Below are 20,218 nucleotides of genomic sequence, written 5' to 3'. Positions count from 1 at the left end.
TTAAAATGCAATATTTAATACAATAATCCGCCCACATACACAAAGTTGTTTATGTAGCTATGTTACAGCTAGATAATAATAACATTTAAGTTAGCTAGTTACCTACTCTATTCTACCTTTGGAAATGGTCTGTCAACTTCCTCCTTTTACTGCTTCCAGCTTCTTTTTCCATCTTGACGATGGAGTTCAAAAATCCACACTCATCCAATTGCCCTAATCAAATAAAAATTCTGTCTTGTTCAATTTCATGTGCCTAGATGGCTCCCTTTGACTCTGGCCAGTGGCCACCTACAGACCCACTTCACAAAGTTAGCTAATGTTGGCTAACTTTGTGGAGTATCTAGCTATCTAGCGGAGTATTATGTGCCTGCTTCGATAACAAACATCACTTTGTACATACTGTAGAATACCACATCTCTTGGAATAGCTTCTTAATATAGTCTTACTAAGGTATTTTTGAATATAGTGGAGCGCTGTGATGCTCATAAATAATAGCTGGTATGCAGATTGTTAAAAATGTATAATTTCCAACATGTGGACCTTCAGCATGAACTGCTTATGTTGTTTTGGATAGAAAAACAATTTACTTAAATTTGCACTGTTTCCATTGAATTAAACTAAGCTGAGTACTTACTAATCTTTTTCACCCTGGATACTATACAGACCAACATGATAACGTGTGACTGCTATTTGTTCTTTTTAATTAATGTATTTATTCCTGCTGTTTGTTCTGTCAGTCCATTCTCGCACTTCTGCAACTCTGTTATCTTGCAATCACTCTTCAGCGTATGTTGTGGTCTTTTCCTAAATTCATAAATACAGAGCTCTCTTTGGTGCTCTAACTAAAGCAACTGTATTTTAGAGCAGTGTCTAGTGTGAAGTTAGGTCTCCAAACTTGCTGTGAGTGGCTATGGATTGCAGTAGGTCATTGGACCTACTTGAGATCAGCTCCGCCTAGTTCTCATTCTGACAACATGTCCGGCCCAATTTAAACTCTGTTCACCAGACATGTCACCCATTTATGGGATGATGTTCATCAACCTGTACAACAGCATGTTCCAGTTCTCACACAGCCATTGAAGAGGAATGGGACATTCCACAGGCTTGAACCACCGTATTTTAGATTTGTTGTGCAGCATGAGGCATGGTGACATGCGGTCAGATTTTTCTGATCCATGCTTGTAACTACTTTTTTCTGTGAATTGATTTGTATCTGTATTCCTAATGATGGGAAATCTATAGTTTAGGACCTAAAATTCATTTTAGGTCCTAATGAACTTTAGCTCAGTAAAATGAAATAAAAGTATGTTCTGTTTATATTTGTTCTGTTTAATTTTGGCGAACTATATTTACAGTTCCCAACATCGCAAATGAATGATGATGCAAATAAACCACATCCCTGTCAAAGGATTTGTTGTATTTTCCCAGACTTTATGGTGGTCCCTTTTATACATCGATGTTTATCCCATTCTTGTCAGCATGAGGATTTTATGAAGCCATTACTGTTTAAATTGTTAGAGTTATGAGGAGTTTTCTATTCATGGGTCTCAAGTGACAATCTACTGTTCTGCCATCTTTAGAACCATAAGTCAGTTGCCTAGAACTGGCAGAAATCTAAAACACAAACTGTACATGTTAAGACATGTAGCTAACATGTAGCTGTTAAACATGTAGCTAGAATTATTTTCCATACTTGCTAATGTTAGATAAACCAGCAATGTGGGTAGTGACAGCAAATTATACGTGAAACACATGGGATCCTGTGAACTGTTGTGCCACACACAAAGTTCAATAAGCTTTCCTAAACTTGCTAGCTAGCTAGCTAGATTAATCAATCAAATGTATTTATAAAGCCATTTTTACATCAGCAGTTGTCACAAAGTGCTTTTACAAAACACCCAGCCTGAAACACCAAAGATCAAGCAGCTGTAGTTTTGAAGCACAGTGGCCATGGAAAAACTCCCTAAAAGGGGCTGAAATTTAGGAAGAAATCTTGAGGAACCAGGCTGGGACAGGTGACCAGTCCTCTTCTGACTATGCCAGGTGAACATTTTCAGAGTATAAGTTGTAATAATAAATGAATGTCGGTTGTGTCCAGAGTCTAAAACCTAATCCAGGTCAGGAGCATGAACAGATGGACAAGAACAGGGACAACTGGGGGGTCAGCAGAGTGGCAGCTGGAAGATTACATTATGCGTTTTGACAAAGCCGGTTGCCTCCTCCTTACTGATGCAACACTGGCAGTAACATAATGCTAGACTCCTGTCAGCTGCTGCTATGCATAGTTGCATGAAAAAGTAACATGCTGATCTACAGACTGATTTCTTAATTAGGAGCATATTTCTACCACATTGTACTAGATTTAACAGCTGTTAAGTGAGATGTAGTGTTTGCTGGATTTTTTTTACCCCAGTCTACCCCCCTTGCCTCTGTCCCTCTCTCTTGCCCTTTCGTTACTTCTTAATCTTGCTCCTTTTCCTTCTCTCTCTCCCTCTCTCTCCTCTCTTCTCCCTCTCTACGTGGCAGCATCAGCAACAGGGAGAGAGGGAGGTGCATGGTTAGGGGTTTATATAACAGGCGTGCTAGCTGAATAAGTCGGGCTGGGCCAAGCTGGGGAGGCCAGTTGTCCATGAATGGCTGAATCCTGGCCTGTATTGTTTCATACAGTCTGCCACTGGCTTGATGGCGTAGTACCTATTTTGACTTTGAACCGTAGTATAACAGTGCCTCACTTTCTGGACTAGTTGGATTTTCTGCACTTTCATAATCCTCTGCCTGTGATAACTGGGAGCCCAGCCTTTTCTGTCTCTCTCTCACACACAAACACACACAAAGACCCTTCCCCAGCTCCAGATCTACTTCAGCCCCATTGTTTTCACAGTGTCTAGACGTACGTACTACAATTGATCAAATAAAAGCATGATGCGGCTCACCCCTGGACAATTTGAAAGCAATGGAGTCTTATGTTTTATTGTTTTAGTCTGAGACAAATCACACTTTCACCACCGCTTTTCACCATGTTGTCTTTCAAGATTTGTTTTCTGTTTTTGTGTGTACCAGTTTTACTGAACTTACTCCACAAAATGCAGTGTTAAGGGTAGGTTATTTTGCATTTTGTTTAGGGAAAGTAGGATTTTGAGTAGGACTGTAAGGGCGTACGCCTGTGCCCGTGTCTCCGTCCGTACACAGGCATGTGTTCAGGCATTTGTAAACATTAGATGTAAGTGCATGGGAATGCAGTGTGTGAATCAGACCCAACTCCAGCTTTTGGATTGTGGTAAACAACTAATTTCCTATACTATATCTGGATTTTATAGAATAGACTCTGCAGCTCCAAATAAGCTGACTTAACATTGTCCAACATATTACTTCAGATGCAGCATGATGATTCCCACATGGCGGTCATCCAGACACACACATTTTTTTATGATGACCGTAGAAAAGCAAACCTGTCTCAGCTCTCACCCCAGTGACAAATACCTCAACCCTGATGTATATGGGAGTGTGGTCTGAAGAACACCTGGCAGAAACAGTGGGGTTTAGCTGATCGCGGGCCAGAGTTTACGGGAATAGACTTTCTTCATTCCCTGTTTGGTCAGCTGGATGGTTGTAGTTGGAGTATAGCACTGCAACTTCAGGGCCAGCAGAAATTACATGGCCGTGTCCAATGCTAAGATAGAAATAATATATACCGAAGCTTGATGGCTGCATACACATTAATAGCAGATGTTGTTGCTGGTATAACAAAATTGTGGTTTCTGCACTGAAACATTGCAGTCAATGAAGTAAAGTAACTATAAACATATTTTCTAAAGGAGTAAACTTTTTGAGTAAAAATGCTACATTAAACAGATGCAGCTAGACTGATCCAGATGCAAATCTTTGTGTATATACAGTTGAAGCCGGATGTTTACATTTAAATTCAGTTGTTCACAATTCCTTTCATTTGGTCAGTTAGGATCACCACTTTATTTTAAGAATGTGAAATGTGAATCATGGTAATGATTTATTTCAGCTTTTATTTTTTTCATCAGGTTCCCAGGGGGTCACAAGTTTACATACACTCAATTAATATGTGGTAGCATTGCCTTTAAAATATTTAACTTGGGTCAAACGTTTCGGGTAGCCTTCCCACAATAGGTTGGGTGAATTTTGGCCCACTCCTCCTGAATTGGTGTTACTGAATCAGGTTCGTAGGCCTCCTTGCTTGCACATGCTTTTACCAGTTCTGCCCACAAATGTCTATAGGATTGAGCTCAGGGCTTTGTGATGGCCACTCCAATACCTTGACTTTGTTGTCCTTAAGCCATTTTTCACAAATTTGGAACTATGTTTGGAGCCATTTGCTAACAAGCTTTAACTTCCTGACTGTCTTAATGTTGCTTAAATTATGTGGATACTGTCCTTTCTCATGATGCCTTTAATTTTATGAAGTGCATCATTCTCTCATGCAGCAGTGCCCCCAAAACATGATGCTGCCACCCCCCTGCTTCGCGTTTGGCAAGGTGTTTTTCGTCTTTCAAGCCTCCCCTTTTTCCTCCAAACATAATGATGGTTATGGCCAATTTCTTTTTGTTCAATCAGACCAGAGGGCATTTCTCCAAAAAGTACAATCTTTGTCCAAATGTGCAGTTGGCAACCATAAACTCACCTAAAGGATTATTAGGAACACCTGTTCAATTTCTCATTAATGCAATTAACTAATCAACCAATCACATGGCAGTTGCTTCAATGCATTTAGGGGTGTGGTCCTGGTCAAGACAATCTCCTGAACTGCTAACTGAATGTCAGAATGGGAAAGAAAGGTGATTTAAGCAATTTTGAGCGTGGCATGGTTGTTGGTGCCAGACGGGCCGGTCTGAGTATTTCACAATCTGCTCAGTTACTGGGATTTTCACGCACAACCATTTCTAGGGTTTACAAAGAATGGTGTGAAAAGGGAAAAACATCCAGTATGCGGCAGTTCTGTGGGCGAAAATGCCTTGTTGATGCAAGAGGTCAGAGGAGAATGGGCCGACTGATTCAAGCTGATAGAAGAGCAACTTTGACTGAAATAACCACTCGTTACAACCGAGGTATGCAGCAAAGCATTTGTGAAGCCACAACACGCACAACCTTGAGGCGGATGGGCTACAACAGCAGAAGACAAATAGGAAATAGGAAAATAGGAAAAAATAGGAAAGAGGCTACAATTTGCACGAGCTCACCAAAATTGGACAGTTGAAGACTGGAAGAACGTTGCCTGGTCTGATAAGTCTCGATTTCTGTTGAAACATTCAGATGTTGAGTCAGAATTTGGCGTAAACAGAATGAGAACATGGATCCATCATGCCTTGTTACCACTGTGCAGACTGGTGGTGTAATGGTGTGGGGGTTGTTTTCTTGGCACACATTAGGCCCCTTAGTGCCAATTGGGCATTGTTTAAATGCCACGGCCTACCTGAACATTGTTTCTGACCATGTCCATCCCTTTATGACCACCATGTACCCATCCTCTGATGGCTACTTTCAGCAGGATAATGCACCATGTCACAAAGCTTGAATCATTTCAAATTGGTTTCTTGAACATGACAATGAGTTCACTGTACTGAAATGGCCCCCACAGTCACCAGATCTCAACCCAATAGAGCATCTTTGGGATGTGGTGGAACGGGAGATTCGTGCCCTGGATGTGCATCCCACAAATCTCCATCAACTGCAAGATGCTATCCTATCAATATGGGCCAACATTTCTAAAGAATGCTTTCAGCACCTTGTTGAATCAATGCCACATAGAATTAAGGCAGTTCTGAAGGCGAAAGGGGGTCAAACACAGTATTAGTATGGTGTTCCTGATAATCCTTTAGGTGAGTGTAGTCTTTCATTTCAGAGCAGTGGCTTCTTTCTTGTTGAGCTGCCTTTCTTGTTATGTCGATATAGGACTTGTTTTACTGAGGATAAAGTTACTTTTGTACCAGTTTTCCACAGCATCTTCAGAAAGTCCTTTGCTATTCCGGGATTGATTTGCACTTTTCGCACCAAAGCATGTTCACAGAACGCGCCTCCTTCCTGAATGGTATGACGGCTGTGTGGTCCCATGGTGTTTATACTTGCATACTATTGTTTGTACAGATGAAGGTGGTAACTTCAGGCATTTGGAAATTGCTCCCAAGGATGAACCAGGCTTGTGGAGGTCTACAATTGTTTTTCTGAGGTTTTCGCTGATTTATTTGAATATTCCCATGACGTCAAGCAAAGAGGCACTGACTTTGACTGTAGGCCTTGAGATACATCCACATGTACACCTCCAAATAGACTCAACTGGAATTGTGATATAGTGAATTTTAAGTGAAATAATTTGTCTGTAAACAATAGTTGGAAAAATTACTAGCACAAAGTAGATGTTTTAACAGACTTGCCAAAACTATAGTTTGGCAACATGAAATCTGTGGAGTGGTTGAAAAATGTTTCAATGACTTCAACCGAAGTGTATGCATACTTCTGACTTCAACTGTACTAGGATGTTCCCAATTAATTGTCTCAGTTGTCAGAGAATGTGGAATTGTGCAATTTCTATGGGACATATTCCAATCGGCAAAGTTCATATTTTTCACAGAGACATGACAGATCAGATTTAACACACTTTGATGCTTCTTAGTTCTTTTTCAGTACCTTCATACATCAGTCCGCGTTTATTGAATGATAAGCCAAAGAGGAGCCCTTTTTTGTTTAACATTCTGGGAGACAGAAAATGTTAAGCCTGTATTTTAGGAGAATGTCAACAGATGAAGCTAGAGAATTGCAGCAACTCTCTAAGTCGTGTCCAGATTTTTTGATCCAAGTGAGTGTTTGGATTTAAGTGAAGCCTTACCGGAAGTTCCCCCTGTGAAAGACCTGCACCATATTGGCAGATCTTCCATTCCTCAGAAGGTCTTTCTGACTTTAGACTCTGAGCCGGGTGATATCACGCCCATGCGTTTCATGGCTGTCATACCTACAGGGACTGTTGAGGGTAGTGTTAGTGTATTATGATGTGTGTGTGTGTGTGTGTATGTGTGTGTGTGCATAGTATATAAAACAATCTTCAAAATTATCAACAGACCCACAAGTAGATAAATGGAAAGAGACCATGAAACAATGACAATAGCAGCCCCTTTAACTTGCAAATGTCCTGTAAAAACAAACTTTTTTTTCAAAGCGATCTCCCCAAATCCAAAAGTGACCACACTAACACATACAATGGACAATCTCATTTCAAATGAGATTGGTGGAGGTGTGCAGAATGTGGTTTATGGAGCGGGATCAGTACTAAATCAATTGCAGTAGGCTAGGATTAGTTGTCTCAAATGTCTTTTCAACCAGTGATTTGCAATGGGATGTGATTTCCGATGGATGGCAGTGTGGTCGGAGTGGCACATCTTTCAACACCTTGATCCAATCAATCTAAGACGTTCGGGGCACAGCTCTCGGCAAATGTGTGGCGAGCTGACATTTGCCCCAGTACTTTTCAAAGTGGTGTGGTGCAGCCCCACCAATTTCAGCGCAGCGGAGTATCGAGTGCGTTCAATGTATCTACTATTATAAACGTAAAAAAACGTTTTGCATTTGAAAAAATTTGCGTTATTTATTATTTAAAAAAAACAAGGTACAGCATGTCAAACTCGTCAACGTGTCCCACATCACTATAGAATGATCGTATCCATAACTGACAAACCGCTATTGTTACATTTCATATACTTAATTTGTAGCTATACTAAGTGCATTTCAAAGCCTAGCTAGCTAAAAATTCCAGTCGTCTACACGGAAAATAGCAATACTTTTGTCAAACCATAACAGATGGATGACTACTAATGCGCTAGGATAAATTGCTAATGAATTCTAGAGCCAACAAAATTGTCCTTTGCTGACATCCATCATGGTGTAATTGCATGGTGACACCTAGCGATATAGAAACTAGTAGGATAGAGTTAGTAGGAAGAGTGCACTACATAGTGACATGATTTAATACAATCTGGATGTATGGAATGGGAATATTTTATAAACACCTTTCTGAATTGAGCTGTTGATCAATATAATAATTAATTTTACAGCATTTTATACTGTAACTATTATTCTTATGGCTTGTCCATCTGGATAAGTGTCTACATTTGAGTAACTTTGTATGTGAATGTTTACAATTATCTTTCATCAACAAAGCATACAAGTAGGACACAAGTTAACCTCACAAGCTCAGAAAACTTCTGACTGGTCCCAAAGAAAGGTCCCTGATATGTCTCAAATTTTGCCCCACCACTTTTGGTCTTGTGGTGCCACCTCTGGTGCAGGGTATACTGTTTTGTGGACCAACAGAATTGAACAGCTAAAGGATTTACACAGTCACCGCTCTACTCTATTACAAACCCGTTTTGGATCCTTCCAAATATTGCCAAATATTTTGGAATTAATCATTTAAGGTTTCTCTGATTATTTAACAAAGCAAAACTCCTTAACTCGTTCCCTACATTTACTGGATTAGTTAAGTGCAGAAGAGTACCTCCCTGGAATAATGTTTCTCTTTTTTAGACCACTTTACATGGTGGCAGTGACGTCATTATGCATGGGCGTCTTTTATTGAATAGCCTTGGGTCTTTTATTGGGTCTTTTATTGAATAGCCCCGGACCTCAAATTGACCAAAATAAAATTAGCCCCTGATCTATGCATCTATATTTTAGATTGCGCATTATGACAATGTAGAAGTGTAGGCCGCTAGCATGTGCATCAAAATGTTCCTCATATACATTCAAAACCCTGTACTTTGTGTCCCAGAGGGGTGGGGGCTAAGCCCTGAATGGAAGAAGGTCTTATGATATATCAAAATTTGAAATCTTTGTTTCATCACACAGGGTTTTTGTACACTGTTGGGTAGGCAAAAGGATGGTTCCTCAGTGTTTGACGCAAACTGTGAAACATGGAGGAGGATGTGTGATGGTCTGTGGCTCTTTTGCGGTATTTAGATTCGGCAACTTTCAGAGGGAACTGCACCATGAATCACAACGGCTACCGCAGCGTTTTGCAGTGCCATGCAATACCCTCTGTGTGTGCTGTTGTTCCGGGTTTCATCCCAGAGCAATATAATAGTCTGTAGGTATGTTTTGGACCATGTCAGAAATACCTTAGAAGAAAAGATCAAAACAGTAGGCTTCAAGTCGTTGAATGTCCTACTCAGTCTCCAGACGTAAATCCCATCGAGATGGTTAGAGATGAACTGGGCAGAAGAAGTGCACCACATTTGTAGGAACTTCTGCAACAGTATTGGGAAGCACATTCCAAACTATTTGATTTCCATTCTAGAAAGAATGCCATGAGTGTGTTCAAATGTTATGTCTGTAAAACGTGGCTACTTTATGTCAAAAATGTAGAATGTGTTTTTTAAAAAACAAAATGATTCCTTAATTTCTTTTTTTGAGTACCTTAACACAAACTGAAATTCAATAAAAACTGGAATAATGGAGGTGTTCTAAAACATTTGACTGGTAGTGCATATGTTTGGGTTTGTAGGAGATTTGATTTTAACATGTGAATTTGGTTGGAACATGATAATAGTTCAAATTTAACTCGGGACAAGAATAAATCCATAATCTCTGCTTTTGAACTCTCTGGAGTGTTCTATAATGTGTGGAAGGCTTTTTATCAATTTGAGGAGACCGGACTTTCATCTCCCATCATTTAACTATATATGTTTTTACTAAATACCTGTTTCGTTGTGGACTGTGTTTTGGGGTGGAAAGGCTGTGGCAGCATAGCCTGAATTTAAGGGTGGCACTCCATTATGGGCAGATTACAGGTCTGCTTGGTTACCACTAGTTGGAACATGGACCTGCGGGCGACACGCGTGTTGGCGCAGGGCGTGGGCACTTCAGATGTGGTCCGGCGCATGTGGAAGCAGTCTGGTCCGCCCATCCTGCCCTGCACTATGTTCCCTAAGGGAAAGAAAAAAGCCTTGTACTAATCAAGCTTCTAAACCCGAAGAGAAAGCAAACCAACATAAGTTCTGTGTATGCGTGTCCACTTCTGTCTCTTTGTGAGAGTATGAATATTTACTCGTTTGTGCAAACATTCTCCATCAATGAACATGGGAATTTCATTGAAGATTAATGGGAAACTCTTATTTGTCAGGTTTCTGTTTTCTTTCCCTTCCAAGAAAAGAATGTTCCAGATAGACTGAGTCAGGAACATTGACATTGTGTTGTTTCATTGTTTGTCAAGCAGTTTGTCCCTGCTCCATGAAATCCACCACCTTAAAACAACTGGTAATGTTTAGTGAACAGCATCCTTATTAGGAACACAATCCTCCCTTTCCTGCTCTTCCCATAATGTCATCGATTTTTCACTCTACAGCTGTTTTTATTTGGTTAATTTCTGAATTAAAGGGTTTTCTTTCAGTCAAAAAGGGGCTTAGGTATTGGGCTTTGTCAGGGAAATGGGCTGAGGAGTTGTGATAGGCGATGCCAGCCTGTCACCCAAAGCAATCTATGTATCTTAATAATGACATTGCACACATACATTACACATTTCTCCAAGGATGTGATAGAAATGTTTGTAATTATTGCACATTTCCTGCAAATCTTAACATTTTCCTATGGTGCTGACAACAGGTGCAATGCAAACATTGCTCAGCCATTCAGCATTTAGATGTAGCTATCATATGTAATTATTGATGCAACAAAATGTTCAGATAATAGCCCATAAGCGGAATTACATGTCACACTGTTTTGGATATTTTATGGCTATCCATGTTGTATGATATCACATTTGTCATTCAGCAGATGCTCTTGTCCAGAACATATTGTTTATATATGATATGTTAATTACAAGCATATGCCAATTCATTATTCAGATATGCTGATGAAAACATCTGTTTGTCATAAATAATAGTGTAAAATAAGAAAATATGGAATGGATCGATCATATTAAATTTACTACAAAACAACCCGTTTAGCTGTCAATGCCTATCCTGAGTAGCCTAGCTATACAGTCCAAAAGCTTGCTCATTGATAGAATAACCAGGTCTGAATGCTAGCATCTAACCAGGCACGTCATCTGTCTAGAAAGCTCATCTGATTGTTATTAAAGTCATTACTATTGCAAATGAGAACTTGATTGGCAGCACGCTGTGATCATTTAGCACCTGGCTAGTTTCCTGATTTGTGTGCATTTTAACAAAAAAACCTAGAAAGAACCTAGAAAATCATATGCGCCATTCACCTGTTTGTTGCGCAGTCGTCTATAGCCTATAATGCTATAATTTTCAACTAGCTACAGTAGGTGCACTTTATAGCCTGTAACTACTGGTAGGAGTATTGACAAAAATGTTAAGGCCATTTCAATACATCCATTACTAAAACTCTCTGCAGGTTATATTCCCAGTTGCTGGTAATTTGTTTTGTAATGAGTTGGCTCATTAAGGCAAAGAAGAACAAATTGAGACACCTTAATTAAAAGGAATGCCCATCACTACTCGCTAGAACACCTAGATCGTTCTGCCTCAAGGGGATGATGTTTGAGCCTTTCAGCTTACTTCGTTCTCCATAGAAAACACAATTTCCAACCCTGGTTTCTGTTGGGTAGATGACCGTTATGTATTACATTTTTGCCTAATTTCTGATTGAGTAATGTTTTAATTTGTGAAGCCAGGCTTGAATGCAGCATTAATGTAATTTTGTTATAATGGTGCTCCTTGGAGGCGTTGGATGCGCCGATACATAACTTCCCCGAGGTTCTCAATTGGATTCAGGTCTGGGGAACATGAGGGCCAATCTCTGTCACATGAGCTCAGTGTGAACCTGCTCTCATCTGTGGAGAGAATGGGGCACCAATGGCGGACCTGTCAATTCTGGTGTTCTCTGGTGAGTGCCAATTGAGCTACACAGTGCTGGGCTGTGAACACAGGTCCCGCTAGAAGACATTGGGCCCTCGTGCCACCCTCATGAAGTCTTTCTGATTTTGGTTAGAAACATGCACACCAGTAGCCCATTGGAGATCATTTTGTAGAGCTCTGGCAGTGCTCCTCCAGTTCCTCCTCGCACAAAGGAGCAGATACCGGTCTTGCTGCTGGGTTGTTGCCCTTCTACGGCCATGTCCAGCACTCGTGTGATGGCCCATCTCCTGGTATTTACTCCATGTTCTTGAGACTGTACTAGGAGACACAGCAAACCTTGTGACGGCCCATGGATGTGCCATCCTGGAGGCGCTGGACTGCCTATGCGACCTGAATGGGCTGCAGGTACCGCCTCATTCTGCCAGTAGTTTCAAGGACACTAGCAAAATGCAACATTTTTGAAGAATCAGTCAAGAAGGTTAAGGAGAGCAATTGTCTTTGGCCACCACCTGCAAAACCATTCCCTTTTTTGGGATTGCCTCTCCAGTGCACCTGTTTTCCCTTTAATTTGCATCAAAACAGGTGATATTGATTCACAATCGCTTATGCTCCTTAACTGGACAGATTGATATCCCTGAAGTATAATTGACTTGGTGTTATACTGTGATTACATGTTCCCTTAACTTTTAAGTCAGTGTATTTAGGTGGTCTCTTTTTAATGGCAGAAATAACCTGTCAGGCAGCTACTGTGTTTGAGGCACTATAACAGGCTGGCTGGCTTATTGACTGATTGACAGACAGGCTGGGTCAATGGCTGACTGTCTTGCTGACTCACTGACTGACTGAGGATTGGCAGCTCTATCTAAGGGCTAGGGTCATCGGTGTCACCGGCCTATACATGTAGCTAGTCAGTCACTTGCCAAAGACCTTCCAAATCCACTCATCGGTTCCCACAGTGACCCTGCCAGGAGCAGCAGACTGTGTCGCTCTAATCTTTTTTTGCCATCCATGCATACAGTGGAAAGCGGTACCCTCTATTAGCTCTCCTTCTGTCCCAGTTCAGAAGGTGGTTCCATATCTCCATATACCAAATAATCAGCCCAGACTCTCTATTCCTTTGTCGGGGACCTTAATTGCTCGTTTGGGCCTCGCTCCATGGATGGTCTCCATTACACGTATGACACTGTGAGCCTTTAAGCGGGCCACAGAGCTGTGTAGATAATTATTCTTAATGAGACTGGGTCCATTGATCCCCTCACTCTCTCAGACAGGCCGTGACATTTAGCTCCAACACAAACAAGCCCCATACTGTTTTACTGCTGCTACTGTAACCTAACTATATTCTGGAGGCAAAAATGTCCCCAAACTGTGAGTAAATCAGAAGAATCTGATTTTGGGACATTTATCCCTGTCCCCATTTTGAAGAAGCTATATTTTTGGCTTAAATGTTAGTGTTACTGGGCATTTCCTGTTAGGTTTAATAATAGGTTATGTTTAAGCATTAATATAATGTTTTTGAGGTCAAGGTTAGATTGGGTTGAGGTTTGAGGGATTTAACTTTGCAGATGCTTTCATTCAGAATGTTACTGAGTGCATACATTTTTACATCCTCATTGGATTGGAACCCACAACCCTGGTATTGCAAGGACAGTGCTCAACCAACTGTGCAATATGGAACACGCACACTTACCCAGATGCCAGTGTTTCATTTCCAGGTTCTCCAGTTTAGCCTCCAATATGTCTCATGCGCAGTTGTATGAGACAGCTAAACTTAGCTATATAATGGCCCAGTGGAGTCCAAAGCCTTTGAGGAGACATAGCTTATGATGTCAACCACTGGCCTCTTCGCAAAATAGAATTTCTCTTTTGATTATGGAGAAGGTAGCAATTGTGAGCTGGCAGTTTTGACCGTCTACTCCTGTCTATTTTTTAGGTCACTTAAGGACATTGTCAAGCCTGGAGAAAACTGACACACATCAAGAACTAAATGCTGTTGGAATGACAACTTCATCTTACACATTGCTGTTGAATGATATATTTTTACACAGCAGGATTACAAAAAAGTTCAATCAAATCCTCCATTATTTAGCATCCGCGGTGGCGTGCGGGTGTATTTGTTTTAGTTGTAACACAAGGGAATAACATAAACGCTACCCCAGTGGTTACTGCTGACCAAACATGGATGAAGTGCTGTAAAGGCTGTGCTATAATGCACTGTTATGTGGTAGTATGGAAAAACCTTGAATACAAGAGCCGTGGCCTGTGGGCAGAAGCGCTGCTGGCCAACTGACAGTAATTGTGTATTGACATCAGACCATGGGTCTGCTGGAACCCCGAGTCACACGTCCAAGCTGTCAAACTCTCTCAGCCCAAACATCATATTCATTTTCATAACAGAAGCATTGTGTGTTCGACATGACAGAAATGAATTTAAGACATAATTGTATTTTGAGAAGCAATTGTAAAACCCTTATTCCTCTGCTCAGATACTCTGTGTGTGTATGTATGTGTGAATATGTGTGTTCCTTTGTAAGTGTATGTTTGTTTTCCTTAGATCTAAGAGGAAGGTCTGTATGCCAGCAAACGAATGTGTTCCCATGGAAGTTTGTTTGTTTTCCTATCCATGAGCATTTTGTATTCATGCACTATAGGCTGAGTGCCCCACTATTAGCTTCAAGTCCGATTGACTAAGCACTGTCGTTTTCAAAAACTCTGCCACAGTTTTGAAATGTGTCTGAGGTCTCTTCTGATGGTTAGTATGACGCCAAGAACACCACATTTTATTGCGCTGTATGCTTTTCTACTTAAATCTTATGCTGTGTCCATTGCAATCAAACAAATGTTTACAACCAAAACCCCTCAACATATCCAGATATAAACAAGCTGGTCCTTTTAAAAAAACGTTACATTTTGGCCAAGCCCTTTTGGAGTGTGTTCCAAAACACAGAATTGCACCACAACTTTAAATCCGTCCCAGGAATGACAGTAGCTGGCCTATTGGTATAATATGAACTGTCCAGCAAGCTTGTATTTCAGCAGACAAATATACAGTTTAGTCACTGATTCTGCCACTCACAATTCTCCATTCCCAACTCTACTAGTTATGAGCAGAAGCTCCGTATAAAGGTGGTGGCTGGTTTCACTTTAAATGGGAGTGGGTCTTTCTTTGTATATTCCAGATTATTACTTTAAGGGTATTGACAGGCATGATCTAAAATGTTTTTGGGGTAATTCACAGCATTTTTTAGGTTTAATGAAACCCCTAAATAAAGGTGTATTTCTCCCTAACTTAATGTGGTACTGTTGGGGAATCTACTTCAAAATGAAGTATGTGGCTGCCAAGTTTGAAAAGCAGGGCATAACCAGGCTGGTACCAGATAATCAGAGGACTCTGGGGGTGTCTCGCACTGGTTTAGAATTCTGATCCAACTTCACAGCTGAAAGTTTTACAAATACTTGAACCTTATTGGGTTAACTTCATGGAGTTGGGCATTGGAATCTTGATATATCATCTCCGGTTCCTCTGTGGCCCAATAGGAATATGCTATTTGGAGGCAAAACCATATTTTGGGTGGAGTGGCATCAGAATGTAATCAACTGTGTTGGATCTACTTGAAAAGTATAAAAAGCAATTCTTGAGCTTCATGCTGATTTCTAAGAAATATAATTTTCCAAAGTTTCACTATTTGGAGACATTCCACTTAAATAATTCACTGTCCAAATGGTTGTAATGTCCTCTTGTCCTACCCCCATTCCAATTGAAACATTTCAAAGCAAACCATCAATGTCAGGGTTGCATATTGTATGCTTGATTTCAGTCAGGTGTCCTGGGTTACACTATTCGTTAACAAAAACGGCGAGACCTCCTCCTTTCCTCTTACCGCTGAGTTCACCCCTCTACGCTCACAGCAACGTAAAGCTGGCAAGCCCAACGGTCGATTCCGCATATTCCCAGAAAGCCACGATTCCATGAAGCAAAGCACACTATGTTCACCATATTAGCAGTGGGTGCTACTCCGGGCAGATGCTTCCCCCGACAATGGCTCTATAAGACACATACTGTTATGTACAGCATTAAGAGATTGGTGGAATAATATTCAAGAAGTTGTGTTTGAGGTTATTTAAACAATGTTCCCGATCGCTGTACCTGTTTGGCTCTACATCTGAACTTGTAGATATAATTCTCACCTAGTTTGAAAAGAGAAGGCTTGTACCTGCCATCTTGACAGCTAAGTGCTTACTGCAGAGACATTGTTAAGCGTAGTGGTTAGAGACATGGACTACAGAACAACAGGTCCCGCTTTTGACTCCAGTCACAGTCAAAACACATTATACCTTTAGGATTTGTTCAGGACAGACAAAAACTTCACTGGCTACAACCTTCAGTAGCTACGTTATATTAGGCCTAAAATAAAACAGTTCGGGTGGATATTAGGATTTGTTCAGGATAGACAAACACTTCACTGCCTACACAATTCTCTTGTCTTTTCACTTGACGAAAAAGTTTGTTATTGTCACCTATGTTGATAGATACTGTGTTAATGCAAAAGAGGATTTGTTAAGGATAGACAAACTTCGCTGACTACAACCTTCAATAGCTGTTATAGGAATGAACTGAAACTGTTTACTGTTATATTGCGACTATTTGTGGTGGATTTTCCAATTATGTCTCAGGATTTGTTCAGGATAGACAAACTTTGCTGACTCCACGTTTCTCTGTTATCATCACCTATATTGATACAGTAGTTATTGTAGCAATATAATTCACAAATGGCTGATAAGTTGTTAAAACAGCCAGTGGCAAAAGTCATACAGTTCATAGATACTATTTGTGATGGAGGTAAACTTAAATGTTACTCAGTTTAACAAAATGGTTAATGGTGTCTAACGAAATATTCAAACTTGACGTGATGTTAATACCTGACTAATGAATGGCTCTGTGACGTAGTGGGAGGGCAACAACGATCAACACTTTTTATTGCGGGCCAGCTGAACTAGGCTTGCCTGGATTCTTGTTTTGTGTTGTTGTATTGTTTTATATTTCTTGATTGTTACTTCAGATCTTTTCTGTTGGGCTGTCTGTGTTAATGTTCTTCTGTCAAGTTCTTAATAAAAATGGTTAATGAATAAAATATACGTGTACACATATATGCATAGGTATAGTGCATTTGGAATGTATTCAGATCCCCTCAGTTTTTCCATGTTTTGTTTCAATAAAACAGCGTTATTCAAAAAATATCAGTCTACACACAATACCTCAGTGACAAAGCATTTTGTTTTAAACATTTATTATTCATCTGTAGTAAATTCAATTGATTGAAATTGATTTGGGAAGGCACACACTTGTCTATGTAAGTTCCCACAGAAGTGCATGTCAGCCAAAAACCAAACCTTGAGATAAAAGGAATTGTCCATAGAGCTCTGTGAGAGTATTGTGTTGTGGCACAGATCTGGGGAAGGGTACCACAAAGTGTCTGCTGCACTGAAGGTCCCCAAGAACACAGTGGCCTCCATCATTCTTAAATGGAAGAAGTTTGAATCCACCAACACACTTCCTAGAGCTGTCCAACTGGGCCAAACTGACCAATGGAGAAAAGGCCTATGTCTAGGAGGTGACCAAGAACCTACTGGCTATTCTGACAAAGCTCCAGAGTTACTGGGTGGAGATTCCAGAATGACAACCATATCTGCAGCTGTCCACCAATTAGACCTGCACAGGCTTTCACTACAGTGAGATTTGTGCAGGGATGAATATTTGTTTTCATAACATGCAATACTTCAGTTTTTTTACTTGATTCCATCGTGTGTGTGTGTGTGTGTGTGTGTGTGTGAGAAAACAAATACTTTGTTTCAATGATAATTACTGCAAAAGGAAACCTGTGTTTAAGTGCTAATAGTATTCTGTCAGAACAAAGCCACACAAGACAAACTTTCATGAGATAATTTTAATTCTGGCTAACTGAGATTAAAGAAGCTCAGACTGTCTAATTCAGCAACCCTACAGAGGCTGTCCCCCAGTGGCCTTGTGTTGTGGTCTGTGGGAGTAATTGATCCCTCTTTCATTCTGTTGCTTTGTAGTGGTGGTCTAACAGATCTCCCTGTGTGTTTCAGGGCATGGCCTTCTCCCTTGAGGAGCGTCTCCAGCTGGGCATCCATGGCCTTCTGCCTCCATGCTTTCTCAGCCAGGACGTCCAGCTCCTCCGGGTGCTCAAGAACTATGAGATGAAGAAGGATGACCTGGACAGGTGAAACCGCTATATGTACAGTTGTAGGGTTTGCTTGTGTCAGGCTACTCATCCATCCTTTTGTCTTTGAGAGATTGTGGGGGTTGAAAGAGAGATCACACATCTGGAAGCCTTCAGTGACTTAGAATGACTTAGTCTGAAGAATTGCAGACCAGTCGTCTGAGATCTTGGTTTGACCCAGCCCAAAAGCCCACCATTTACTCAACACATCTCCTAACCCCCCCCCAATTGCTTGGTTTTTCCTTGTCCTTATTTTACTTAATCCTGTCATTTTACAATTTCCTTTCAGACATTAAAGAAACGCTGATTTCATCTTCCATCTGTACTGTAGCTGATTAGGGTTATAAAAGGCCTCATGCGCTAGACCAAGGCTAATTTCTTTCATCTTCGGCTACCTGGCTGCAGATACCTCCTGTCTGCATTCAATCGTGAAATAACTTGAACGTTATTTAAATCATACAGGGATCCTTCTGTTGCAAGCATTTGAACCCATTTAATTGTTTCTACAGTGTTTCTACAGACCTCAGTGAACCTGCCCCCTGCAGTTCTCCTATTTTGACATGTGAATTATTAGTGGGAACTCTGACTGTTTGTGACTTAGTCAAGGCCTTGTCTTTCATTCCATTTGTCCAGCATGATTGTATGATGACCGTTTGGGAGAGTTCTTATGCTGTACTCAACCAAATCTTTCAAAACAGCAATTAGTGACATTGACAGGGCATGGGAAAGGAATTAAATAACAGTTTGTCTCATCATTCGGCAGTACCTTCCAGTCCAGTCAGGGCATTGGACCAGTTTTTCAGAGCTGGTATTTGCTCCATCTGTCCTCTGTTTACATTGCAGTCTGGGACCTTTTTCTCAAGCCTTGTCACTGTATTTGAATGACCTATGGTCAAAACTGAAGGATACATACTGTTCTACTCCAATCAGAGGCTATTAACTGTTACTGTTCCCTAAAGAAAGCTTAATTCAGGATAATTCTGGATTCAAGCCCAAACATTTCTATGATAAGTGATTGAGTTATAGACTGGGTGTTTTTGGGAAAACCCTTCTTTTGGGTACCTAGACAAAAAGGGGAAAAATGAAAAAGGATGACTCTGAGAAACAAAAATCATCAGGGTTAACTCTTAAAATGTCTACTTGTGAGTTTAACCTTATGGGCTATAACCACAGTTTAGTGGTTGCTTAATGTGGCCTATTTTCTCTGTGGGATAGAGAAGGTTGCTGAGGGCCACAGTACAGGTAATTCACTTTTCTAGTAGCTGGACGGAAGGGGTGAGCTACTCTTTATTGCTCTAAAGTCATGTTGGAACTCAGTGGTGGACAGGTGTCAGCAGACCCTCTCTGCGAAATTCAAAGTAACTTTGAGGAAAGGATGGATTGATGTATAGAGCGTCACCTGACCCCAGGTTGTTTTTTGGTCGGCTGCAAGTGTTTTTCTGAGCTTAGATTAAAATAGCCTAGATGGTGTTAATGAAATGCTTTAAAAACTTAACATTGCATATTAAAATAACTTTTAATATTTCACTTAATGCTTTTTTGATGAGAAAATACAATTACGTTCTTCCACGGGAATATATACTCTGGGCAAAATGTTGTTGTCAGTTCTCTTGCCCAGTCATGGGTTGTTTTTGTGTTGTTCTTTCCATCCAAACTAGTTGCCATTTAGAATGGCTATTATTTGTCACTTGCTAGCTTGCTACCCAACTTTAGATGAACTCAGTCATGTCAAATAAAGAATTCCAGTGACTATCTATTTTAATAACAGAAGAACTGAAGTGTTTTGTGCTGAAATGGCAGTAGTTTGGAATCAAACCCATGCTGCATCAGTACAGCACAGCAGAGGCTCAGATTGCTGGACCATCCTAGGGTATTTTTAAGAGATCGTTAACACCTTTGCCAACATGACCCTGCAGGAGAAAGCCATGCATGCTTTCAATCATCAAAACAAGAGGGTCATTATACTCTGGCTTTTATTGAATGCTGTCTACATAAGTGCTGGACCCATGTTGTGGTCTGGTAGTACATTTTGGTAATATGTTCAGTCGTAACACAGAGCTTTTGTTGGATGTCTGTGGGCTGTTTCTGTGCACTTTGTATTTTTCTGAGTGTTTGTACCATAAGCAATAGTAACTG

The 20,218-nt window shown here is 40.6% G+C and overlaps 1 protein-coding gene across 1 annotated transcript in view; it reads left to right on the top strand.

The window, feature by feature from the left end:
- The window catches only part of me1 (malic enzyme 1, NADP(+)-dependent, cytosolic), a 137,089-nt gene that overhangs the window by 40,484 nt on the left and 76,387 nt on the right, over positions 1-20,218 (top strand). The window contains exon 2 of the mRNA XM_013132077.4: positions 17,949-18,082. Within this exon, the coding sequence (XP_012987531.2) occupies positions 17,949-18,082 (134 nt within the window). The remainder of the gene's footprint in view (positions 1-17,948; positions 18,083-20,218) is intronic.

The sequence above is a fragment of the Esox lucius genome, chromosome 20 (genome assembly GCF_011004845.1).
Source record: "Esox lucius isolate fEsoLuc1 chromosome 20, fEsoLuc1.pri, whole genome shotgun sequence".
NCBI classification, from domain to species: Eukaryota; Metazoa; Chordata; class Actinopteri; order Esociformes; family Esocidae; genus Esox; species Esox lucius.
This window is presented reverse-complemented; position numbering and strand designations above follow the sequence as displayed.